General features: G+C 37.0%; 1 protein-coding gene across 3 annotated transcripts in view; it reads right to left on the reverse strand.

The window, feature by feature from the left end:
* Positions 1–27,544, reverse strand: part of SATB1 (SATB homeobox 1) — a 60,793-nt gene that overhangs the window by 21,485 nt on the left and 11,764 nt on the right. The window contains exons 1-8 of one of the 3 annotated variants that reach the window (XM_053468267.1): positions 26,473–26,874; positions 23,637–23,872; positions 20,324–20,500; positions 19,553–19,679; positions 18,637–18,760; positions 12,866–12,977; positions 10,324–10,778; positions 832–1,044 (exon numbers count right to left, since the gene is read on the reverse strand). In XM_053468267.1, the coding sequence (XP_053324242.1) occupies positions 832–1,044; positions 10,324–10,778; positions 12,866–12,977; positions 18,637–18,760; positions 19,553–19,679; positions 20,324–20,500; positions 23,637–23,847 (1,419 nt within the window). In that variant the 5' untranslated portion in view covers positions 23,848–23,872; positions 26,473–26,874. Of the gene's footprint in view, positions 1–831; positions 1,045–10,323; positions 10,779–12,865; positions 12,978–18,636; positions 18,761–19,552; positions 19,680–20,323; positions 20,501–23,636; positions 23,873–26,472; positions 26,875–27,544 lie in introns of those variants that run through there. The other 2 variants (XM_053468266.1, XM_053468268.1) reach the window with 2 other exon arrangements.

The following is a 27,544-nucleotide window of genomic DNA, read 5'->3' on the forward strand; positions in this document are numbered from 1 at the left end:
TTTCTTTCTGGAAAGTTTATTTACAAAGGGGCACGTGTTTTGAACAGTTGAGGATTCAGCTCACAGATTTCCATCACGAATGCTCAGTCATGACTTTGAGTTTTCTCGCAGGAGAACCTTACGGGGCCCTGAACAGTAAAATCTAGGAGATTTCTTGACAACCTAACCACAGTGATTAAACTTTGCATCACACAGGCCAAGTTACAGAACAAACTCACCAAGATTAGCCTTTCATAATGCATATCGAAAGTTGAAACTTGTCCCACCTGCTGACTTTCAGTTTTAGTGAATAAGCAAGAGAAACTTAATGTAAAGAAAAGACAAACGCTAGACAGAGAGAATGATAGAAACAGACAAACTATAATACACCGAGTTGTCGGACAGTTTGCCAATGAACATTCTTAACTGAAAACCATCGCAAACAAAAGTAAGAAACCTATCAGGGCGAGGGGGAATAACTGCAGTGCAATGTACGTGCTAAGGATTTGACACAAATACATGGATATTAACCCATTAAGGACAATGGGCGGTCCCTAAACCCATTGAGAACAATGCATTTTGAGCCCGTACGGGCTTTGTCACTAAGGGGTTAAGCCCTATGGTAGTTGGATAATAAAATTCTGATCACCCATTTGTGAAATATCAACAACGTTACAACCATAGGAAGTTGACGGGATACAATAGAGCGATCTAATCAGAGCAGAACAGATCACACATATATGGAATTTTAACTAATTCATTTTCTGCTTCTGAAACAAGATTTACGTCACAATCCTAAATTTATAAAGATGGAGAGAAATGCATTTGTCGAGTTGGGTAAAGGGTCGTTACCTGTGGAGGACGACTTGGTGGTGTGCTTATCAATGGGGCTGGACCAATGGTGGATGCTGCATTGAGGCTCCGTTCCCTTTCATCCTGATAGATCCGGTCTCTTTCAGCCTCAGGCAACTGTAGGAAATTCTGCATCGCTCGAAGATTTACCAATAAAGACTGGGATGCAGTCTTAGGATCTTCTTCTTTACGCAGTATTTCTGATAGCAAGCCCTACATGAAAACAACAGAGCCAAACATTTATTTTCTCACTTTCTAACAAACGAAAACGCCTTTATCATTACATTTCCTGCAAAAATAAGCTATAAGAAAAAATACACGATTAAACAATGCGTTCGGGGAAGGTTTGGACATTAAATAACGCTTGATTTTTCAAATTATTTTTGCATCCAAGGTGCTAAATTAAGCAGAGCAGGTAGGACTACACCTTTACCAAATATTGTTTAGTGTGAAACACACACTTTTTATGAAAAGCTAAATCAATAAAGTGAATTTGTGTATTTGCACATAGCTTTAGGAAAAAAAAGTTTCCATTGCAGTCCTGACCGATCTTCTCAATGAGGGCCTAAGAAGCACAGGGTAGAAGTAAAGAAAGTTTTTTTCAAACCCTAATAGCCGCTTCTATTAAAAGTAACTTATGTGTTTTGGTCTAAAATTATTAAAGTGAATCATTTGGAATAATAAAAAGCACAGATGCAACAAAGTCGTTACAGAAACCCAGATACCAAATACTAACAATACGCATGCAATGCATCAACCCAAACCGAGATGATATTTTATTGGACTGCTTGAAAAGATATCACACCGGGGACAACATTTAGAAGATTATGACCCACGTTCACCATCTTCATCTGTTCCTTTAATTGTGTGAATGATAAGTCAACCCCACCTGGGATTTTCCATTTAATACCGGAGTAATTGCTTCGATATAAAGTGCATTCACTGGCTAGCACTAATTGTGACACAACTGGGATTGTTTACCTGGTAAGAAATTGACATATAATGTCTATACTGCATTAGTACGCCATATAATCACGCCGTTCCTTCGCTATCTTTAAAGGAAAACAGTTTGACGGCATACCGGTAAACTTCTCTTATACCTTGACTAATTTTAAATAGACAATCAAAATAAGTTTTGTGTATTTTCTATAACAATCGGTTTGTTCAATCATGTTTTTTTTTTATTCTTAATAGATTTAGAGGGAAACTGGTCACCCATGTACGATGCTACACAAAATCCCCACTGCCTCCCTCTTTGCTTGCCGAGCCTACCTCTGTGAAACACTCCGGCATGACCCATTAGCTTGCTTAGCTGTCCAGCATCACGTTGTACCAGATACCAGAAGGGTTTCCCCGTGATCCCAGCTACTAAGGAAGAATACAACCGGGAGCAGCAAGTGACCAAATGCTTCCAGTACCCGCGCATGTCTATATTAACTCAGTGGGGCTGCCCTGCCAGCAAATGGGATCGATTAAATTTCATAATTTACTTTACTGATCCTTTATGGATCTGACTGAAAGGTGGAAAAATAAATAAACGCAAATACTTTACCTCTGTCGTAAATCATTGGTAGAGTTTAACACCCTGGACTAGTATAAGGTCCTTCAACCTACTCATGTATCCTTCCGTAATAAACACGCAGGTACATGGTTCTACCTACACACATATACCTCCTTATTAGTGAACCAACATGTATTACAAGCCTCCCAAGTACACTAAATACAAAACCATTTAGAAATAAAGTGGAATTCAGAAATGCCAGTAAAAAGCTTTCTTCTTTGAAATCAAATTTAGAATATATATATATATATATATATATATATATATATATATATATATATATATATACATACACACACACACACACACACACACACACTGAAAGTGGGATGTGGCAACTTTATATTTACATTGGCTGTAGTGGGACTCATTAAAAACGAACTTCCGTTTGCACATTCAAAATGTCTTGACAGGTACACCTAGAGTAGTGGGAAGAGGCATAGGGACTACCTGGTTTGGACATGTGTTTAACCTTCACATAAATAAAAGCATTGAAGCTGTACCAAAGGAAAGGTATATTCTAATACTGTATTTACATGTGCGTGTGTGTGTACGTGCACACAGACATAAATAAAATAAACTCGTTAAAGAGAATGCCTGAAATCCCATGGTTTACAGGTCGGTATAGTCATCAAAATCTGCTATAAACATTGGTGCTACAGATTACACCTCTGCATGAATATTACTGGGAGATCATTGCCCTCCCTCCTCGCTTTTTCTGGATCCCACATTTTATAGTAAGTTTTTTAGTGGTTTTACAGATATACAAAAAGGTGGGGTACTAATATATATATATATCTATCTATCTATATATATATATATATCTATATCTATATATATATATATATATATATATATACACACACACGTGTTTAAATGGCTTTACTTAAACTCCAAAGTATATTTGAGAAGAGACAAAAAGTCACTAGAAACAAGAACAAGAGGTCAATAAATCATACAAATAAATCAAACCAATCTTCCCATCATGGAGGACAGTGGCTTAGACAACCCTATAACATATGTAGAGATTTTTCCTTTTCGGATCTCCATTAATTCTTCCAAACAACACTTCATTCCAGATAAGCCACTATTAACTACTCATATTTCAGATAAACACAGGCAATAACTCACAACCTCCCCACTTTATTATCACGGAATAGATAACCTCCCAACAAATTATTGATGGGGTCATGACAATTAATTGGGCATGTAATTAATTGTGCCTTCAAAAAACAGAAGGGAACCGATGTGTGTGACTCATTATGATGCGAAGGAGAGGAACTCCCATTCTTCAGAAAGGTTTAGAATCTCGTTTCCTTATTCCTGGCACTGCTGATACAAATATAGTTTTTAAAGAAAAACTATTTCTAAGGATTCCTTCCTCCTTTAAAATATATAGGTAAAACATGTCGAGACACGAGAGATCAGGTTAAAACACACATTTTATATTTGTGTGTTTTTGCTACAACAGGGCAGGTAATTGGGTATAATAAACAGTGTATATCATGTGTAAATACAGTATATTTTCCTTACTCCTACATTCCTAATAAACATGTTTCCTTATGCTTGTGTTCCTTATTGTTATATATATCCTATTGGTTATTAGGATTTTAATTTTCCATTTTATTTGTAAATTTAAGTCTATCATAAAAAAAATGAAATGTGAATATATCTGAAATGCTTCATCACAATGATAATGAGATTTTTTTTCTCCTGTAAGCAATGTTTGAGAAAGTTGAGCCCAGAATGGATTATTAAACAGGATCCCAATTACAAAATGATGGCTACACTGCACCTTTTACATATCAGGTTATCAGTGGCCACGAATGTTGATAGGACCTCAAATTTGTCCTAAAATGTACTCAAATCCTTTAAAACTGTATAAAACAACAAGTGACATGCATACGGGGTGGATTTTCAGTGCTCTCCCACCACTAGGACATGAAATTTAAATTGATGATAGACAGTAAAATAGCTCCAATGGGCCAACAAAACTATAAACATACAAACTATATGCAACAGTACCCAGTACCAGCAATGAGGAATTAAGACAGTAAACTGTCATTGTATTATTTTAGGAGCATGGCTATGTCGGTCTTATGGGTTTCGTTAGACGGTAAACTGCCAATGAATAAAGAAAAACTTATTTAACATTTTGATCAGAGATTCAATGGATAAAAAACCCCCCAAAAAACAGAAATCGTTTTTGTAAGACTGTCACAATTCACAAGCAGATGGATGAGTATTCATATCCACTACCCCCACGGTCGGGAAATCAGGTTCCAGCCTCTAGCCTGCGTTATAAAAGCTGGATGATTAATTATACCAACGTTTGTTCACCTCTTCTTTGGTAAAAGCCTTCTAGGACTGCATCTTGGAATACAGACTTCCCCGCTAAACGGCACAGTATACAATCAACACCTTGCTGAGCGAATTTCAGTCTCTTAGAAGTGGAAGACGGATAAGAGACGGTATGAAGACGTCTCCTGTCTGGCTACCAGACTGTCTCGCCTTTATACATAATCATTGATTGGAGAAGAATTGATCATCCTTCTAATACCATCAAAGCTCTTCAAAAAAATATTAAATACAATAAACAATAATATACAGAAATGCCTGTTACTAAAACAATATAATTATGTATGTTAAAGACTAACTTGCAATTAAAAGGTGTGGTCCCCACATACTCTGCCGAACGTAACAATTTTGTAATTAAATGCAGCATTGAAACGTGATTCACATTTCTTTCCCCCAAAACCCTTCCTGGAAAGAATTCGTTAATCAAGTAAAGCTTTGCCTCATTCATAATTTGTGGCAAATCAATTAAATGTCATGTGATATAAAGGCAAGCACTGGTAGGCTGTTGTCAAAGAAAGTGTCAAGACTTTTCATTAGTGGATTTATGTGAAAATAATAAATTTACCAATCTGCTAGTATTATTTATTTGCTTAACATGCCGGAGAGCAAAATTATTGTTTTGCCGAAGTGGAACAGCACCTTTAACCAGCTTATTGAAGGACCCCACCTATTAGGACGACCGCAACAAAACTCTTAAGTACCCACATTTATCTCTGTCTCCCGTGAACAAAAGTAGATCTGTGATGACAGTGTAATAGCACCTCTCCCCCCTACCTTTTATTCAGTAATGATATAGATGGTCTGCTTATTCCACAACTACAAAGAGTCGCATGGAGCACAGTAGTAATTAAGTAGTTACACTTAAGTAGGGGATCTTATTTCATCACATAATTTAAAAACTATCTTAAATTCAAGACTCAAGATTGTGGGTTACATGCAAACTTTCTTTAAAAGAAAAACCACAACAAAAAAAGCAGGAAAAAACCTGCAAAAGGACATGTAAACTCTGGTTATATATATAAAGTTTAAATATGGTTCATCTTTTTTGCTCTACGGTAATGTAATACATTTTTCAGACCCACCTGGTGTTAACCACCTACAATATGCCTACAGTCAACAACGCAATGTCCCAATAAGTAAGAGACCTCTGTGTTGCTGTTCCTGGGTTTCCTTCTTGTTGACTTTTGCTGTGTGTTTCTATGTGCAGAAGAACATATACTGGGCATCAAAAACTTTCGTTCATCGGAATTCCTCCTCCACGCCTATGGATGGGCTACATGGGACTATGTGTTATTAGTCAATTAATGCTCTGGTAGTTTTCTATTTTCTAGATGTTGTTGGGCCCTCAAAAGAAAGTAAGCACTTCCAGTTAAACTTTAACTTGAGGTATATATATATATATATATATATATATATATATATATATATATATATATATTTCTCCAAAATTTCAGCAAAGAGATAAGCAAGAAAGACTGAATCAAAACTAGAGTCTATAAACGATTGTATGATTTTACACCATCAGGTTGGACTTAACAAAAAAAAAAACAAGACTGTAACAGCTGACAACAGTGTTAAATGCATGTGATCATTATCTGTTAACATTGTTCATATTCATCTCTTGGAGGGAGGAATAATAATAAATGCGGTAATGCAAGAAAAAATCTTGGATAGTTAGAAGTGTAACTTAAAACAGATAAAAAAAAACAGTAGAAACTATTCTAAATGTATCCTATAATAGTGTTGACCCAATCTAACAGTCTTCGTAACTTGAAAGGACAAAACGTCAGAAGGGTTAAAGTTCTACACCACAAATATGCAGTAAAATTCCTCTTCTGGAAGACTAAGAGGCCTCCATTATAAAGGGAAGGACTCATGTTAATGCAACAATACTTCTAAATAGAAATCAGACACAGGTATGTCTTTAAAACAGCAATGAGACATTGCAGGCCATCTACACAAGTGTCCCAACGGTCACTTTTTTTTTCTTAGGGAAAATTTTCATGGCACAGATGTGTCAAGCTGTTTGCTCGACAGACCATTGTCTTGCGCTACCAAGAGCTTCACTAAACAGATTGCCACAAGAGCCATTAATTCTGACTTCTCTTCTACACTTGTATTTTTACTTTGTTAGCAGCTGCTGTGTGAACTAGGACTATAACATGGTTCCAAAGTTAGGCTATTGCTGCCCCTGCAGAGCTGGCAAGTAAACAGCTCCTTAAAACAGCCCTAACCTAAATCCCTTAGTTAAAATTATAAAGAGCAATCAAGTCCCCAGAATGCGAATAATCCCAGTAGTACAACTGGCAAGCTGATCTTCAGGATATCGTTTCTTTTTTCCCTGGTGTGGCTGATGCTCAACTGAGAAAGCAAAAACAAATAGAAGTAGATTGTCCCTAAGGGGACAATGATGTCCACATTTCTTTTTTTCAGGGATCTGGGAAATAAACTGGATTTACGGAGCGTACGGTTTCAGCGTGACCTAAAAGCACATCAATCTGCCACGTCTGCGGAATGACGCTCACCTTTAGATACCACATACATAGCACGCCAAGTGCAAATGAAGGACACTGTCGCATTTAAAAACTCCAGAATTCAAGGGTATTTCATTGGGGCAGTGACAGTGAATTAATCTTTTATTCAAAAGTCATGCAAAATACTAAACAGTTCAGTTGCAGGAATAGTTTCGTCTCCAAAACAGTATTTTTAATGCATATTGGAGTTCTTTTCGGATTTTACTGCTTAGCAATAGCAGTGTGCAATCTTTAGTTACAGGACGTTTTTATGAAATGCAACTTTGGTCTCTTCTTCTCCTTCCCTGGTTGCCTCTACAGAAAGGCATAAGTACATAAACTTCTTGCCCGTGCTCAGTAGCGACCAATCACATGTATGCTAGCAAAACATCAGTGTTTAGATAGCATGTGTGGGATTGGCTGCTGCTACACTCACGGATACCAATGGAAGTTCTACCCAACAGGTTTTGCCAAGGCATACTTCCGGCCTTCAGGGAGCATACCTTGGCAAACCACGATTTGTAGAAGGAGCTCAATAACTAATGACTGCCTATGCTTATCCGCATGCGACAAAATGTACTGCAGACTACACAAAACGGACTCCAAAGGGGAAATGACTTAGAGAGGGAGACATGCTAAAGATGGCATAGACTAAAAGCATGGGGTCTAAAGTGATGTAAGGCAGCGACTGAGAAGAGTGATGGACATAGGCTATATCTTAAAATTGGCCGAGGACGTTCAAGAACTCCTCAATCAGAACAGTCCATCAAGAAAACTTGCCGTGGGTCATGATGGCAGCAACTAATAGTTCACTGAATTCAATACCACCATCTCTCAGTACATGGGCACTGTGGCAAATTGGCAGCAACAGACGTTCTTGCCAATGCTGCTACAGTGCCTGCAGGACTAAATGTGAGACTATTAGAGAATCACTATCAAAGAATACACTTGAAGAAGGTACAGCCCAAGTTGATGAAAACTGGCCAAACATCTTTGGAACTAGCTTGCTGCTACCTTGCTGGGTTAATATAAAACCCAGGTCATTAGGAAAAAAACGCACTTAAGAACATCTTACTAGTTGACCAAAAACACACAGTGATATAATGCACTTTTAATTAAAAATATATTTTTTAGCAATTTCTGGTTACTTTCATCCTCAAAGGCAGAATGAATTCACTCTGTACAACATAAATTTATCTGTGAACAAGACATTTTGCGGGGCTGATTCTAATACATTTACTGTCTGAGTCCTTTCCATAATAGAGTGATTCGCACAGTCTCAAGCATGTTCGCTAATGTAATTAGAAGCCACATTTTAACTATTAGTGGTATTTAATGTGTGCTACCAGTGCTAATGATTAAAATAACTGTGTAAAGAAGTGATCTCGTTCTGCTTCGCATTACTTACTAGCCCATTATATCTACCGATTAATTTGCCCATTTATTAGGAGCCATTACACAAAATGAAAACATCTTGGAAAGTTTAAATTAAGGTTCAACGGGACAAACCAAGCAAAAGCCATGTTGAGTGACCAAGTTGCGTTAATTAGTTGCTGTGAATAGTATAAATCTATTTTATTAACTCTTTCTGATCCAATGGTAAAAAAAAAAATAAGTCAAAATTTTTTTATTTTTTTTTTAAGGAGGGTAAAGGATTGTTCACATGATATTTTTTTTACAATATTATGATATAGAGCACCGCTATATGTTTTACAGGAATGCTGCTTTCTGGGCTATACAATATTTACATTGATGAATAATGTAAGGATTATTCTAAATTATAGTTCAAACATTACCCAGTGTTAGTGGGGACGTAATACAAGGAAATAATAAAACAGAATTGGAGGGAAACATTTTATTAAGTTTTTTTTTAATATTTCTATAGATTTTATTTATTCAAGTATTCTAAAGGCAGTTCACATGGGTTTTGTAGACACACATGAACCGCAGTATAATTATCATGCTAAGATGAGCACTTGCAGGGAAGGGGAATAGACCGCCGTATATAGAAACGCAGTTTAGCATTAAAGAAAGGTGTGTTTAACTTAATTTTGTTTCAATAAACATCCTTTTTATTTATTTTTAAGGTACGATAATAGGAAGTCATGTGATACTTTGGTGACTTTCTCTGCTCCTTTCTGAACCAATACATTAATTCTAATAAAATCCCCTCCCCTGTAGACTTTCTTGCATCGCTGGGTCCCTTTAGGTGGTTAGGACCAAGCCATACTATTGTTTACCCCAATGCTGTATGATACGAGCTCAGTGTTGTTCGTCTATCATACTGGGTTGGGTAACAGAGGTCGAACATACACACGAGAGATAAACAAAACATTGTGCGAAAAAAAAAACATTTTAGAGAATCCTGGCACGGTTAATTTTTTTTTTCGGTCTATAGGGCCACATTTTTTTTTTATTTAATACAAGACTATGCTCTGGGAAAGGTTGCAGCAACATCTAGAGGTATTTCATTTTCATAGTAACCTCAATGGCTTCAGTCACTACTCAAGGTTTTCTTAAGGTTGCATCGGTGTCAGTTTAGCTGGTTACTAATCTGTAATAATTATGGAGTCTAGATTAGGTAAATTGCCATTTCCTTGCAATAAAAAGAAGCGGTAAAATGTTTAGAACCTGGAAGAGGAGCATCAACAGGTGATTAAAAAGGGATTACTAAATAATGCAAAAGAAATGGAGGAACAATGGCAGTGCCCAAAAACATCTTTATATCAGCAGAAAAGGTTACATCCCTACATACGGAGATTTTACACCAAGCAGTGGATGTTACTTAAAAAGATGACTTTTTGAAAGTGGTCTTTATCACAGCAGCCAATGGAAGGTTTCTGCTGATTGCACAAATCCACAATAGAACCCTCAGCATATTCAGTTAAACATGGTCACGTTAACAGAGTAGTATATGCTTTACCGTGTACTGTATGCAGCTCTTTATTAGCTGAAAACATTACCACCAGCATGCCCAAGCTCTCTCATTTTGCATGACCATCATTAGTCTAATCATAGAAAGCACACTGTCTTTGGCAATATTAATTTGCAAATATTTACCTGAGTTCTGTTGAAAGCCACGCGTGCAAATACAGCCTGTGAGATTCCTGCCCTTTTGAGCTCATCACGCACCCACTGGTAGATATCAGAAGACACCTCTGTGTTGGGTGAAACCTGCTGCTCCAAAGGCTTGGTGATCGATCGACTGACAGGAGGAGGATGGTTCAAGTACTGTTGGTTTAAGGATTGCTGGGCTAATAGTCTGTTCACAGCATATTGCTGGTTCAGTAACTGTGCCATTACCAGCTGCTGATTAACTAACTGAGGGCTGATGGGAGTAGATACAAGTCCGGGATGCAGGTTAGGAAGAGGGGTTCTCACTGAAGGTTGGCCACCATGAGAATGCTGTACTGGAGAGGAAGGCTTTTCGGAAGTGTTACCAGGGACAGCCTGCTGACCAAAATTCACGTGATTGGTACTTTGTTGAGATAATTCAGATAGGTCTTCAATATCAACTGAAAGAATTAAAATAATTGGAGTTTTTATTACATAAAAAATTTAACAAAAAACAAAACAAAACAAATGAAAAGAATTATAGAATCGCATGAGAGTAACTAGTTCATTATGGTGACTTTAACATCACAGCTACATTGGTGACATACGACATCAGACATGACAAACATATTATATGTTGGATTTTATTGACCACAGAATTTGACTTAATTTTGGCATCTGGCTCGTTAAGAGGAATAATTTTCATAAATGGCTGTAGGGTCATCGCATTAATACAGCAGTGACCTTGCATCTGAAAAGTTCAAATAACGGATGAGCCAGTTTGAAAATAGATTTGGCATCGAGCAACATATTCTGGCTTTGGGATATTTATGAAAGCAGCATATATTATATATATTATGATATACCTATTGTAGATTTATCATTACGCAATGCATATATTACTATGTATACTCTGAGCTACACTGGCACAGCAAAACACAGTGAATCCTTGTTTCGCATATCAGATGATTACTATGAATGAGGTTAATGATGCATGACAACAAGAAGCACTTGAGAATTTTGGTGCGCTAATCAGAAAGCCTCCCCAAACTCTAGGATTTGCCATCAAAGAATATCGGCCAAGAGAACACTCAGTCGATCGGCTTTTAAATATGGATAGCGGCTGAGTATGAGTGACCTCACAGTCAACAGGGTAATGCCCAGGAGTAAGCACTGCCTTTTATAACAATGTTCCAAGGATGTGAATTGTAAAACCTGCCAGGATCTTGCTTTAATAATTTAGAATAAATAAAATGGCAGGGAATTGATGACACACGATGTACCTTCATCAATATGCTCAGCAGCTCAAACTAAAACATAAGCCAATTTTGTCTACATACAATTTTGTTTTTCTTTTAAAATAACTACTTTATTACTGTCACTGTTTTTGTATGTTTAGATTTACATATGAATGTAAATATTCATTCAGCTAATGGAATTTTAAAGTAGCAAAGGAATACACAGTATACTTAACCCCTTAATGAACCAGAAACATTTTTTGGGAGATTCAAGTAACACAATCATGAATTAAAAACTCCAACCTAATTGAAAAATGGATTTTTCGGAACAATAAATGGATTTCCGAATAGTCACGATATCTTTTAATGAAAAGAAAGCCATGGGGAAAGTCTACTTTTTGCTATAGAAGAACGTGCATTAGCGATGCAAGGCCAGCTTTGCTATACAAGTTATGAAGGCAATTCATTACAACAATTAACCAAAAGACGCAAGACCTCAAAACAATAAACTATTATGTGTACATTAATGAATACTGATTCAACAAAATTCTCATTTTCAACCTCCTTAGATTGAAACTAATACGTAATACTGCAACTGAATGAAAAACACATTTCGGATTAGTGCAAAAGCAACTCATGTGAAACAGAAATCAGTCTGTGCTACTATGATCCAATATAGTAATCTAGGTCTATCAATAGAAAGGTGACATATCTATCTGGATATGAAGAAATGTTTGCGGCTCTGAACACTACAAACTGAAATTTCAAGGAAGACTGGCATAGTTTAGTCTGTGCCAGAACCCTGCTGCAAGTCTACATTCAATCGGAGATGACCCGAAAAAGAGCACTTTAATTTACATGCCAAAGTAAGGGGCATCTATTGAAATTTGTGTATATGGAACAAAAGCCATGGCTGACAAAATTATTTAGCAATATACTTTTTTTCATATTCCAATATTAGGTGAAGCAGGGGCTTTCATCTACATTGTGTGTATTATATATATATATATATATACACATTCATACACACACATATATATGTACATTCATGCATACACACACACACCATACAGAGGTGACAATTCCAGGATGTAAACAAAAATATGTTTTAACTTACTGCTGCTTTTTCCCTTTTCAAGAATGTATGAGGATCTGGTACTTTATTATAAATTCAAAGCTTTATATTTACTGCTACAATTATTTTCCAAAAACACCTAATCCTATTTCTAATTTGGAGAGGAAAACTAAGCCGCTTTGTGATGGATTGACACCAACAAAGTATTGCGTTCTGTAAGTTTTTGAGTGCTTACCCATCATATCTTTTGTCTTCTTGAAATGTTTATACCACCTTCCAAATTCTTGACATTTTGCTGCTGAGACATTTGCATAGTAAGTGCTGTTCACAATGGAAGAAATCATACTCTACACATAAAAATAAAAAATAAATAAAAATTATATCAATCTGTTGCAACTACAACGGCATGAGCTACGCATTCACATTTCTAACACGGTGACTCATTTGCAGGGCATTAGCAATTTTAAACAATATTAGCATTAATAACATGTATTTATTTAACGGTCATGCAGAAGAAACATAACATGCCCACAGTGACCATTGTGTACCTGACTGTGGTCATCAGGAACTTCACAAAATAATCTACATTATAAACTAGGCATGTGACACTTTTAATCGCCAAGTCAATTATTAAATTATTTGTGCCAAAAGTGTACTCTGTTACAGAAAAATATGCTATAACGCATGAACTTTTATCCAATAGCATTAATGTCTGCATGTCACTAGATATGTTATAATTACTCAGGAATAAGTGGAGGGCATTCAGAAGCTGCGAGAGGGAATACATGCTTTGGGACATATTTACACAAGCGTTTTCAGAAAATCCGGACTTTCCCTTGCAGAAATATACACATCATTTCGAGTTAAAAAAAAAGGAAAAACAGTACAATACATAATACTATACATGGTGTAACAATAACGTTATACAAGCACAGGGTGTAAACGGGAATGACTAGAGCCCCAACAATAAAAGTTGACTGGAAACTGACCTATTCAGAGAAGCCCCTTATACCCTCAACCTGTATTATCATCGGTCATCTCCAATCACTCTTGTTACAATCAAGCCATCATCACGCAAGCAAGAGCAGGACCATCTTTTTCCTTCTCTTCCAATACGTCTGTGTGTTAATCTTATTGTCAATTTTAAAACGTTCTTCTACATACTTTCACTGTCCCCTATTATTTGTGATGCTCGTATTCAGATAAAAAGTGTCCTATGGTTTTATAAACATGAGGAACCACAACTCAAAAAACTTCTCTCTCTCTCTCTAAAATCATAAATCGCCTGATTGGAAGGGTACAATTGTCATGATGGATTAAAGTGGATTGTTTTGATAAGATTTTGCCAAACCCAAAGCTTTTGCTAGGTGTTTTAAATAAGCATTAAACCACCCAAACTATTTTTTTCCCAGATTGTTCAGCCATTGGAAAAAAATAAATATATATTTAGAAATGTGGTTCACTAGCGTTTCAAGCTCTATGAGTAGAGAGGGCAACGGCTGAAACAACCTATTTACACAATTATCTAAATACGATTAAACAGCTGACGGACAAATATTAAACTTGAAAATGTATAGTCGTTTCAGCTTAATGTAATCCTCTTTCTGTAAACACCCAGGATGTTTTTTTCCCAACCAGAACAGTCCTGACATCTCATAAGCCTAAGGGTGAATAGCAAGAGATTGTTTTTGATAGTTATAAATATTCAAGAGACATGCAGACCATCTGCTTTCATAATACAGGTAAAATAAGGCTGGGATGGAGAACACTTTGTAAAATGGTTCTTAACAAACTCTTCTTCACTTCCAAAAATATAAAGACAGATGTCAAAATGGCTTAAACTGGGCAATCTGGACATTAAAAGATGCAATATTTCTCCTGCATCATAGACACCCCTTCTTTCCCCATCTGTGAGGTTACACATTTCAGCAACTTATCCTTAATAAGTCATGCTGGGAGATAGGTTTTATATAGGAAAAGCAAAACTTTAGTGCCGTGAATAACTAAATGGGGAAATGTAGCTAAACTTGTGTACGTGATCTCCCTTTTTATATTAAATGGTTTGGGCTCTGTTTTTACGCTTCTATGTACAATGTTTTTATATGATAATGGATCGTTTGGCAGTTTTTGCTTCCAGTGGCTAGCTTTGTTCTTTTACAACAAAAAAAAACAAAACACAGCTCTAAATCTGTTCAGGAAGACGGCCTTTAAGCACCATGTTACAGGATAATACTGGGACACTGCGGTCTGTTTGAACTGGATGAAAAAAGGTCTGTAACTTGAGTCACAAAACAAACAAAACAAAACCCCCACATGCAAAACTGTGCGTAACAGTGCGAGATGTTTCATTGAGCCTTTGCGTGTCAGACATAACTAAAGGGTTAAGTGTTTTTTTTTTTGTACACGGTATAATACATTGGCTGTGAAACGGACCTTTCTGTGCTGTGACTGTCCTCACTTTCCGCTACATTGCACAGCCAATATTTTCCTGTATAGCAGGAAGGGTCTATAGTTTAATCTGTAGGTAACGAATATGAACCATTTGATCTTCCGTGTAGGGGAGGATTTCCTTAATTTTTTTTTATCTTTGGAAAAGGACATACAAATTATCTAGATCAAGAATGTATTGCATTGGAAGAAACAAAGGAACACTATGTAGCTACCGATTATTGGAGTATAGGATGTTTTTACAGTTCCACTTATTACTAAATAGCTTAGGTTGGGACCAGAACTACAACGGGACCTGGTTTATCCAAGTCCAACTTTGGATAATCAAAAATCTAAACTGTACCTACACACACTAAGCACAATTCTATACCTTTATACACACATTCATAAATACCTACTGGCATTAATGATACTGTTGATGGAGAAGAGCAGACTATAATTGTAGGGGGCCAGATTCTGGCAGCAGGTAAGATACAGGTGAGATACACCAAAGCAAACATTATTTTAATTAATGTTCTAAAATGAGGTTTAGCAAATAAGGGTATTTTAACTTGCTAATGTATGTTGTGAAGGAGAAGATCCATGTAGACTTATATAAGTGTTATATGTATCCTTTTACAAAACCAGAAATACAGGTATGATGTGTCAATGACACATGAAATTATATTTACACTTCAGCTCCAAATATAGAATCACCTTAATCAAAACAGGTTAGAAAGATCTGAAGAAAAAGAATATTAGGATATACTTTTGAACCGGCACATAAAATCTTATGAAACACGGAGTGGTATATTCTCTCATTCGTTAGGAGTAAAATATACTTTAAAAACAAATGTTAGGGGTGCTCGGCTTTTTGACAAGTGGTTAATAAATTCATTTTTTAAAACTAGTATTTTCTAGAGCGTTTAATCTAAAAGTAAGAAAGGAAAGTTTGTGCAGAACTAAGTTCATAACCCAGAGAGACGTGATATTCCACTGCACTATTGTTTTATAGAACGTGCTCTGATTTTCCTTCCATTAAAGGTTTCCAGTTAAAATGAAACTGGACACTAATGTATTGTGGAGTGAATGTATAGATCACTATATGGACAGACAAGAGACAATGGGTTATTCAGCACAGATGTAGCAGTAATGATCTCCTCGTCTTAAAAGGAGTTCAAGTGCATGCTGCGGTCGTAGCGCCAGAGGACATTTTTGGTGCCCATTGGCAGCGGTATTTAATACGAGCCGCGCTTCCACGATTGACAGACAACAAGATCGTAGCATGCATTAGACAGGAACTAGTATGAATAACTATCAGCTCGAAATCTGCCATTGTAATCAAGGTAATTAAGAAAAATATAGACAATCCCAAATTATGTTAAATAGTATATTGGGAAAAAAATACAGAAGGGATGTTATACCATTAAAAAAAAATAACTCAAAATATAGTTTAAAGCCAATGTGAAAAAAAATGTGAAAATTTTTCTTTTTTTAATCTGTGTTTAATTCTGATTTTTTTTAATGAATCTAATAATGTTAGCAAATTTGTATTATGATTATATGAAGTTGACCGGACAGCATTAAATTAATGTGTCTCATTTCAGCAGACTACAAGAAAGAGCCCAAATAAAAAGGGTGAGAAAAAAAAAATGAATGAATGAGTTCAGCCAGGGATTGCTGCTATGCTGTCTAGTAAATTTGTGATGCAAAACTGAGATGTGTTTTCAAATATGTATTTGCTTACCGTTGCTTTTGAATTATCTTAAAACCAAACATGCAAAACACATCTGTACATAGATTTACTGGTGTGAAGTTTAGTGTAAAGAGGGATAAATGCAGCACCTACTCCTGCCATGTAAACTCAGTGCTTATCTGTACTTTGACATGTTACTATCTATTCAATACACATTATCCTCAAACTGGAGATAACAGAACGTGACAAAAGGCAATCTAAGAAAATTTTACTCTTAAGCAAATACATTTTTTCTATAGAGAAGGGCTGCCAGGCACACTTTCTTTTTCGCCACCTATAGGTCTGTTTTCCGATCTTTAGTAAATCTTCCAAAAAACAATATCATCGCGTTAACAGGTCTCCCCTGCGCTGATTATATATTCGCTGTATAAAATTTACTAGATTTTTCGATTTGACTTTGTTGCTAATGGGAAAAAAATCCTATCAGTAGTTACCATACGCGGTAACTGCAAACCCCCGCAAGCTTGGGCACCAGGTACAAACGTGGCATTACGGGAATGGCTTGCAACTAGTGAACATCATTTTGATTCTTTCCAGTCCAACAGTTATTGAACAGGAGCCACAAGACTATAAATAAATAAAAAATTTTAAAAAAAAACAAACAAACATGCCAACCACGCAAAAAGTATGTGTTTTTATTGGTTAAGGCATATTGTTTATCTTTAACGTATTATTGAAATATAAATATGCTTATTTGTATTACCTAACAGTACTATCTAACTTTTAAAAGGGCTTTACATCACTGAGCAGCAAAGAAATGGGTGGTCATGTTAAATGAATCAATCGAAGGGAACCTACATTTTTTTGGCAAGCATGGGGGGCCGGAAAGAATATCTGAATCTGCCTGCTGTCAGTAGGACAACACTAACATAGTGCATGCTGTTCTAAAACCTTAGCTGCGTGCCATGTTCTCTCTATCGATGTGCTGCTACAAAAACAATAGTTGCAATCATCCAAGCCTACTTAAAAAAAAACAAAAAACACAACAACAACAACAAACCCTAATTTAATGGACGGCAAGTCCTGTACAGCTGACAATGTAAATAAAATGCAAACTCAGGAGAAAAGAAAGGAATCATCGTAGGCCATCACTCAAGGCTCTGAAGTAAGCTGTATATATATTTGTAATTTTTTTTTTCTTTTACAATTACACTAAATAAAAACATACGACAGCTGAACGGAAAAAATAATCATCGACGCACCTCGGTGCCAAATAGTAGAAAACTAGACTAACACTGCGGAGAAGTACAGTAAATATAAGTCTAAATAAAACCTCCTATCAGTATTTCAAGATCAGTATTTAAAGACCAGATTTGAATGGTTTAGTTTTATTACTGGAATATTTTAATTAGATTATATGACAGGATTCTAATTGTGTTGCTTGTAATTATTCTGAGTCCCATGAGGATTCTTTTTCTCACCTTTTTTTTTTTTTTTTTTTTTTTTACTGCATGCATAATTCATTGCTTGGGTGTAGGGTTTTGCACTAACGGTGCATTGCCAAAAAACAGAAAAATTCCCACTGTCGTGGGCAGAGCAGAAACAATATGCGCTATACAATGGCCGTTCCATGCCAGGACTGGCGAGGGACGGCAGGTGAAAACGCTGCCTGAGAGGAGATCACTTGCTACAAGTTGTTGCATGCGGGCGAGTACAATACCTAGAGGTGACAAAGTTCAGTGACAGCGCTATCCGGGTTCTTAACAACACGTTAACCCTCAGAGTGCCAGACAGCTGAGCAACATTCCAAACAGGGAGACGTTCAACGCCCCTGGCATCGCGTGGGTTAACATAGGCTTGCAACTCCGACTAGAACTTGGTACCTGTGAAAGGGGGCACTCCTTAGCCAACGAGCTCTGGTTCATATCTTTCAGTAAGTCCTTAAGAGCGTTTCGCACGGTTATGTGGGACCACTGCTCGGGAGGCAAGTCTTCGAGTTTAGGGCAACTATTAGAGACAGATTAGAGAAAGGATTATTAGACGATTGCATCCTGCTGCAGAGCATTCCTCCAAGACAGACAGATTTCATTTTGTGCATCAAGCAGATGCATCTGGAGATTGCTCTCGGTCTCCTGATTGTTCCGATTAGTTAATTACTTTATACAACACATCTGCTGTATTGATGCATGAATTATACATCAGCTGCATGTGGCGACTATTTTTTTCATGTTACTTCTACCTTCCTGCTCTGATGCGCTTGGTAAAACAATTTTAGGCGCAATGCTTTCTCAAAACTCACCACGACAAATAGGCTTAAGGGTTTTTGCTTTTTATTAAATTGTGCCTGTCCCTTTCTACTCTTCCTAAAAATCAAAACTATACCCCAAAAAAAATAATACCAATTATACACCCCGGGTTCCATTAAGAATGGTGAAGTCATTCTTTTACAGAATGTACCCAGATGGCATGGTACAGGATATGCAAAAATATTTTTCTGTTAAGTACATTTTATGTAAAATACTCATTTGTAATGCATGTATTCAATTAATTGGCTAAATATAACTCATATACAGCAAGAGTAAAACATCAGGAAACAAAGGAAAATGTATATTAGGGGGGGGGCTGTTAAGTGCCTTTAAATTTTGCGAGACTAAAAAGTCCTTGCTTTTCATTTAACACTCTGCCTACCAGTGGCCTTCACCTACATGGCGCTTAAGGGATCAGAAAAGGAGCAGTAGACGTCTGCAGCCGATACACAACAGAGCCGTTGACTTGTCTACGTATCGAGTTATGACTCACCTGTGTAGCTGTATTTTCAGCGTGACCACATGAAACACATCTTGAAGCATGTCTGCCACAGTAGCGTCAGGAGCATCTGTCACGCAGGAAAGAGGAACGGGATTCCACTTTCCAACCTGGATTAGCCCTGTTGCACAATGGAGTCATAAGAGCCGGCACAACCAGAAGTCAAAGAAATTGTGAACCAAAAAAACTTTCCAGCAAACCATTTATCACATGACTTACTCAGCAGGTGATGATTTTTCTCAAATTATTCCAGCGCTAAACGTGTTATCATTTTAGACATGTTTACATTTTAGACACAAAAAATCTCAAATGGCATGGCTAAAGTAAAATCAACAACAATAATAATAATAAAAAAAAGCATAAAACAAATTGCAGAATCACAAGGAAATGCATCTAGGTATTCAGGCATAAATGCAAATTGACTTTCCACGTTCCATCTGCTCAGACATGCACAGATTTCTTCATGGATCCTCAGCGGAGCATATTATTAAGGTCAATAGACATGCTAATGATTCACGGATAACATTCTGACTCCCTTACAACTACTCACACTACTTAGAAATTACTAAACAAAAACAAATCAAACTTTAAAAATAAATAAATATTATATATATATATATATATATATATATATATATATATATATATATGTGTGTGAAAAGCATTGAAATGCAAAGCTTGGATCTTTACCAGCCTTAAAAAAATTAAGTTTCCATTCTAACAAAAAAGCTGTAAATCAGTAATTTGAAAATAATAATAATTTACCTTTGGCTTGGGCAGCAGCGCTATGCGAATAGCCGAGGGACAGTAGAGCCATTTCAATCAACTGGTTAAAAAGCATGTCCTTCCTAACCAGAACAAATTCTGCATGTTCCTCTTTGCAGTCGTACTCAATGAAATTTTCATAATGTTCCACCACGCAGAAAACTGGAAGCATATTCCCTGTGTACATGGGGAAAAAAAAATACACATGAATATCATGTAATTACATCTGCAGTTTAACATAATACAATTATTCTAAAAGCTGGAAATAAATACCCAAAGTATAGATCGTAGAAAACAAATACATAAAAGTCTGAACAACCGAAACAAAATTGAACTAAGGTACTCCTTTAAAAACAGAAATGGTAACTGCTTAAAAACCCAAATGCTAAAAAGTTGGCCCGACAGTGGTAGGTTACAGGGCACTAAGTTGGTTATGTTTACATAAAGCGGCGAGATCTCTAACGAGGATGAAAACCATATTATAGTTATTTAACAGAGCAGGCGGATGCAGTTAAATTCTAATATAAAACCATAAAACATAAATTTAAAAAAAAAGTGTCCTTTATTGGCAATGCACCACAGCAGTCCAATGTCCCAGCAGCCAATCAGTCATTTAAGAATCGCCTTCGTTTAAAAGGCGACAGATATTTTTTATTAAAAAATTACAAAGGATATAAACAATGAAATTTGATTAATAAAAAAAAAAATCAAGCTAAAATGTTTTTTCATAATACCGTTTCTATGTAGTCTAAGTGCATAAAGTTAAAGCAACACCGTCATATAAACAGAGACATGATATGATATGATAAAACAGGGCCCAAATGGTTCTCCATATGTCGGAATTTTGTCGCCGTTGTCGGAACTCTAAGTTACAAACACCACCTCTCAGGGAAAGCGTAGACAGGGTACTTAAAGGGTTAATTGGAAGCGGGGAGCGAAAGAAGCGGTGAAATGCCAACATGCTTGTTAAAACGCAACTTGTTAGCTGAAAGTGAAGAATCAGAGAATTCTACGGCAGGCTGCGTTACATCGGCTCTTGGGAGTACGTGGGGAAAATAAGATGTACCTTACCGTCGTATTCTAAAGAGCGTACTCATCAAACTGCGAGAAAGACACCCTGATCTGTATTCGCCATAAAAGGACACATGAAAAGGGCTTGTTTTCGTCAAAAAACAAAACAAAAAAAGGTCCTCCTGCAACTACTCCACTTAATTAATCTAAATGTCTCATTCATTTGATCAAAGTGTGAAGAGGTTGTACTTAGATCAACAGAGGCCTTTGGCTTTCTAGGTGATGCAGGCAATACTTGGAGTTTTTCAAAGACCAAACAAACAAACAAAAAACCCTATGTATCTGAAGCCCCTCAGTAGGAAAAGACGACAAGTTCGTTCACCGTTCTACCGAAGAACACGAGGAGAAGGTAACGTAGACACAGCGAACGGAGTACCAGAGGTTGAATAATGAAGATATAGCATCTGAGAGGTTAAGGTCTTGCACACGTTTTCCAACGTGTAAAAAGACGACCTGTTTTCTCCTCTGAAGGAGTGGCTAAGTGCGTATCCCAGTGCCTCTTACCCGCACGACACGAGTGCAGTGCTTGTGTGATCGCTTACATTGTGACCTTATGCCAAATCACTCACAGTGGTATAACCAGGGCTGATGAGTTAGGGCATTGGAGGCATATTAGAGCAGGGATTTAGGATGAAATATTCTAATTTTGTGTTATATTATATTTTCTACTTTTCACATTTTTCCCTGGTCCATTTTCTCACCCTAATAATAATAATAATAATACAAATAATAATAAAAAAGTTGCATCGCAAAGGATTCTAATTAACTAATCTAACATTTAAAAGTAGAGGTGATTCCATGAGCTCATCTTCTTTCAATTTCGATACTTGTAAAAGGTAACGTGAGGCAAATATCGTACGCAGAAAAAAAAACTAAAACAACAAAAAAAACCACAATCTATGACTACGGTTTATCGGCAGAAGAGTTGTTCGCGTCGCCCTCCCCCTGAGATTGACATTACGCACTCTCCGACTGCTGATCTCCTTGCCCTAAGACTTGGCCAACCAGAAATTTCGTAACGGCCCAGCATTAAAGGCAGGAGGGCACTGGTGAGGGCTAAAAATACACAATGATTCCAACCTGAAGGCACTGTCAGAGCCGCCGCTGAAGGTTTATGAGTCTATGTACACAACACGTCTGCCATAAGGAGCACAGCAGTCTGTGTACAATCCTCGTCTAAAACTGTCCTGGCATTAAAGTTTGCCGTACAAATATCCCATAAGACCAGAGGCGGCTGAAATCTCCTATTTAGGAATTTATAGAACTTATAGGTCTGCAGGCGTCAGAAAGTCCTCTTACGCTGCCTCGCTGCAGCTTCTTGGTACAATATTAATGCACTCGGCTTCAAAAGCCACAATAAATTATATTTTTAATGCTTCTACCCTGGCTTTCTTAAGATGCATACATCCTTGGCAAACAATCAATAAATAGGATAATCGTGAACAGAGGCCAAAGAATTTGCTGAAGTGCTGTTTTTTTTTTTTCCATTTTAATAGATAAAGATCTAACAATACCAACTGCTGTGTCTGTTCATTTCAGGATCAATATATGCTTTGTTTTCGCCAAACTGGATGCAAAATGAATGATTGTATGATAAATGTTACACATCGAATACAATGAAATTCCTCTGCCTTCAACTATGTACTTGAAATTATCAACTGGCTCACAATAATGCCCCTTACATTCCAAAACAAGACAGAAAAACGAAGACAACTAAGCCAATGACATGACCACGAAAGTCTCCTACTCGTTAGAATCAGAACTTTCCATCAGCGTTAATTGAAAGGGAAAAAAAAAAATGACTGAAACAGGCATAGAATTATCTATACTTTTTTTTGTTTTGAGGAAAACATGCATAATCGCGGGTTTAAGGATTCACCTAAACACAGCAAAAGTTACTGAATCCCACCGCGGGACAGATCATTCCTACAGTAAACGAAAGTAACGACTTGCGGGGAAAAAAAATCCAATTTTTTATTTATTTAAAAAAACGTATTGATTGGAAAAAAAAAATCAAGAATTTTTATCGATTCACATATCGACAAAAATCAAGAATTTTGTATATATTTCCGCATTGGGTAAGAACTGCCTTGATTCTATTCTTCTATTTCTTGTCACAACCTGCCAGGGAGATTTTCCAAATGTCATTTATCGCTTGCAAGGATCGGTAAATGAACACTTCAGAAGGTGCTCTTTCTCCTGCAATTGGAGGCTATCTTAAGAAGTATTTGAAGAACATTACCTTTTCTGATATTTGTCCTCATCATGTGTGTAGAGTGTCTGTGAGGCACTCCTTGCATTTTTCCTCCAGTGCTTCCAATCCTGCCTCTTCCTAGAGGACTCCCATTCTGCTCAAGGCGGGCAATTTTGGCTGGTGGACCCTTTGGGTCGTTTACATTGTTAGACATTTCTGAATGTTCTATCCCCTGAGTTGTCTCGTTCGAATGATCCATGCTCAGTCCCGCCTCTAAGGATCACCTGGCACAATTATAAAAAACACACAAGTATTTATAAATCTAGGATGCACGCAGCTCTTTTGTAGCACAAATGCTAATGATCACCAATTTCACTCGCGTAGACATATGTAGGAATATATGTTGTCATAATTGAACACAAAACACTGGCTGGAAATTTTTTTGGGGATCGATATCCATCTCAGTTAAAGTTGGACCAATTTAAATGAATATCAAGGCTAAAAAGAACTTCTACTAGTTCTTTATGTTTAAAAGACCAGGGCTAGAAACTTTCTATTCAAGTGATAGGCAATTAAGGACTATAGTTGGACTAAAAAAAAAACTAATAAAGATCTGGGAGATACATGGAACTATCTAACCTATAACTTCTCATTTTGTATCTGCTCCCCTACCAATTGTAGGCTTTACGGCAAGATCTTAAACCCCTGATCACGGAAAACATAAAATCAAAAGGATATTTATATTAATTGGCGATGACACGAGTAATAGCGTATGCAAACATTATAGTTATACATGCAACCTAATACTTAATAAGCGCTTTGTCTTCTAAACTGTGCCTGCGCTCACGTAATTCAGTATGAATACCAACATGACTAACGTCCCATTATGACTTAGCACTGGGCTCCTTGGATGACATTACACACTCATGTTCCTCCAGTTGCAGAAGCTCTAAAGTTCACCGGAGAGGGCCCTTAAACTTGCCAGGGTGTCACCTAAGAGCAATGCAGCTGTAGCTCTCTGTCACATCGAAAGCTTGTGCGGTGGGGGAAATCATGTAGGAGCGAGAAATAATGGATCTGCTGCATTTTTACAAGAGAAACTACTACACAACAGCAAATAATTTTCATGAAGGCAACTCACGAGAGAGAACATGGTCGTTTGGAGGCAGAAAATTAGGAGACCCGAAAGTAAACTGGGATTTTTCTGCTTACGCACCTGTGGAGGTTGGCACAGACCATATGAATTCATCAAAAAGATATTTTAGAATTAAGATTTTTTTTTTTTTTTAATTAATACGCTTCCAGGCACGGTAAGAGTCCAAGTTTTAAAAGCCAACCTTTTGACTTTATAATAGCCCGGACATAATGAATATGCCTCATTTAAATACATTTTATTACATTTATTTAAAAAAGGTCCGGAGATCAAATAAATTACAGGTGCTCACTTAAGTAGGTCCTTATATTTTATACACTGCAAATTAAATTTTTTTTTGACCTTTTGGAATATTTGATATCTGCATAGTACTGAGCAAATCCTAATGACTCTTAAAAACTCTTGATGTATCCGAGCATTGATCTACCCGACGTCTGGATACGAGGCATGACTTTTCCACCAATTAACAGCTCTAACTACAGGTTCTGTTGGTGCAGCGAAGAGTACTTTGTCACAACCAACCTACCCACAATATACTTATACACTCGGACGTACAGAAACCATAGAACTTTCTATGTGTTGGTAGCAAACCACAATGCGCACACCTATTTTACTTATTTAGATGCCATGCCTAGGGATAAAGTTCACCAACATCTTAGTTACAAGTAACGAAGAGCAACCATCAGTCAGTGTCCCCTACGATGACACCACAATACTGTGGCTATGATCTGTTGTCCCTGTCGGCTTCAAAGCTTATGTCTACTTAACCCGTTAACGGCATAAACAGTTTGGCAAAGGGCTCGCTCACATACTATGCCCTTCATACACCCCCCCCAAAAAAACACCCATGTATGACACATTTACATAACATTTGATCATCAAGGGTTTTCGCGATGACCTAACACTACCTTATTATAGCACTTCACGCCTCAAAAAACAAAAAGTGGTCAGTAGTATCAGTTTTCTTTTCTTTTTTTTTCACAAAAAGTTAATTTTGCAGGTAGAACCGGTTACTAAACGATACGATGGCTGTTAATAATTTTCCCATAAAGGGCAAAGATCATCTTAAACAAAAAGAAACATTAGAAGCAATTAGCAGTGTTCAGTCTCCCAGAAAACAAAACAAAACATTAAGGTGTAAATAAAGCTTTGTCGTCTCTGTTAAAAAAAAAAACCTATTTAAAGATAAAGCTTTTTTTTATTTTACAACCCTTATAACTTTATATACAAAAAAAAACAGAAAAACACAATCATATCCAAGCCCTCGTATTTTAAAATAAAAAAAATATTAATATTTATTATAAATAGTTTTAGGGGGTAAACGCAAATTGTGTGTCACGTAAGTATTCAATGTCAAAAGGTGAGGATGTTAATAAGTAATGCGGGACTTCGGTTTGCACAGGGTTAACGAGAAGCATTACAATGGGTTAAATAAGTCCAATAATAACACACTTGTGACCCTGCTGCCACAATAATAACCCCTAAACACATGTGTGGGGCAGGGCTGGGAGGTCTCTGGAGACACAGGAAGCCAGCGCTAAAGTTGCAACCCCCTATTACAGGCTGATGCACCCTCCGCTCCGTGTGCCTGCCACGATCCCGGCCGGGTTTTCCACTGACCATTTAAAGAGACAAAGAAGCAAAGTAGCAGCTCCAATACACAAACTCTCCCCGCACTTTAACGCGACGAGAATAACAAACGGGAAGAAAACAGCAATAAACGGCACTCACCACTTCAGAACGTGACAGCATAAAAAATGTGAAAAAACAAAGCTCAGCAGTTGGCTTGTGGACGAGAAGTTCATGCGTGGGATTTTTTTTCCTCCTTGGGTCCCTTTAAGCAGCAGATCTTAAGATGACTTCTCCTGAAATGTGTATTTCTGTCTTTTTTATGACAGTGGATTTCTTAATGTGCTTCCCCAAAGAGGGGGGAGGGGAAAAATCAACGTCAAAGAGTAAGCATGAACACAATGTGCAATTAAAGCCCCAGAGCAGAGAGAAAAGGGGGCATGAAGAAGAAAATGCAGAAGTATATATATTTGTATATATATAGAATTGTAAAAATAGTAATAATCTGTAAGAAGGATAATCAGTCTGGAGAAGTGTCCAGGAAGCCCCTAATCAAAAAGAGCCCCAGCATAGTGACATAAGGGACATCTGGGGGTCTCTTCACAGTGGAAAAGACATGGAGAGGTGGGAGATTACAATGAAAAGTGGCAGAAGCGCTGAGAGTTAATGTCAGTGTCATCCAACAGTACAATCCGTGACAATAGACACTGATCCCATCAAACTTTGGAGATCCCGAATCTTGAAGAAAAAAGATAAGTGGTGCTGTCTGGAGATGCCCACTTTAATTTAAAAAAATAAATAAAAAAAATTTAGCAAGGTTTCATGCTGTGATGAGAAGAAAAACACAAGAGCCAGCTTGACCTGCTTTCTCCATGTATAACAAGTAGATGGGAGGGAGGTAGCTTTGGGAAGCAGAAGAGAAAATGTATATATATATATGTTAATAAAAATAAATATATAAATAAATAAAAGTAATGATGAGCTCACGGTGTCGCTCTCCTTGTGATGGAGGGGGAAGAGAGGGGAGATCAAACGAAACTGCTCAGTAGTTTAACAAAATGAAGGCAAGAGAAAAAAAAAAAGGACTTCTTGTGTGCTGGGTTTCTCCTGCTTTGCTCTCTTGGATTCATGCATTATTTAACAATAGGCACGCAGATGATGAGGAGTTCTTGTGTGTTGTTGTTTGTTTTGTTGCCCAGGCCGGTGCGTTTGCTTGTTGCAGGGTTGTTATTGT

Source organism: Spea bombifrons, chromosome 5, assembly GCF_027358695.1.
Source record: "Spea bombifrons isolate aSpeBom1 chromosome 5, aSpeBom1.2.pri, whole genome shotgun sequence".
NCBI classification, from domain to species: Eukaryota; Metazoa; Chordata; class Amphibia; order Anura; family Pelobatidae; genus Spea; species Spea bombifrons.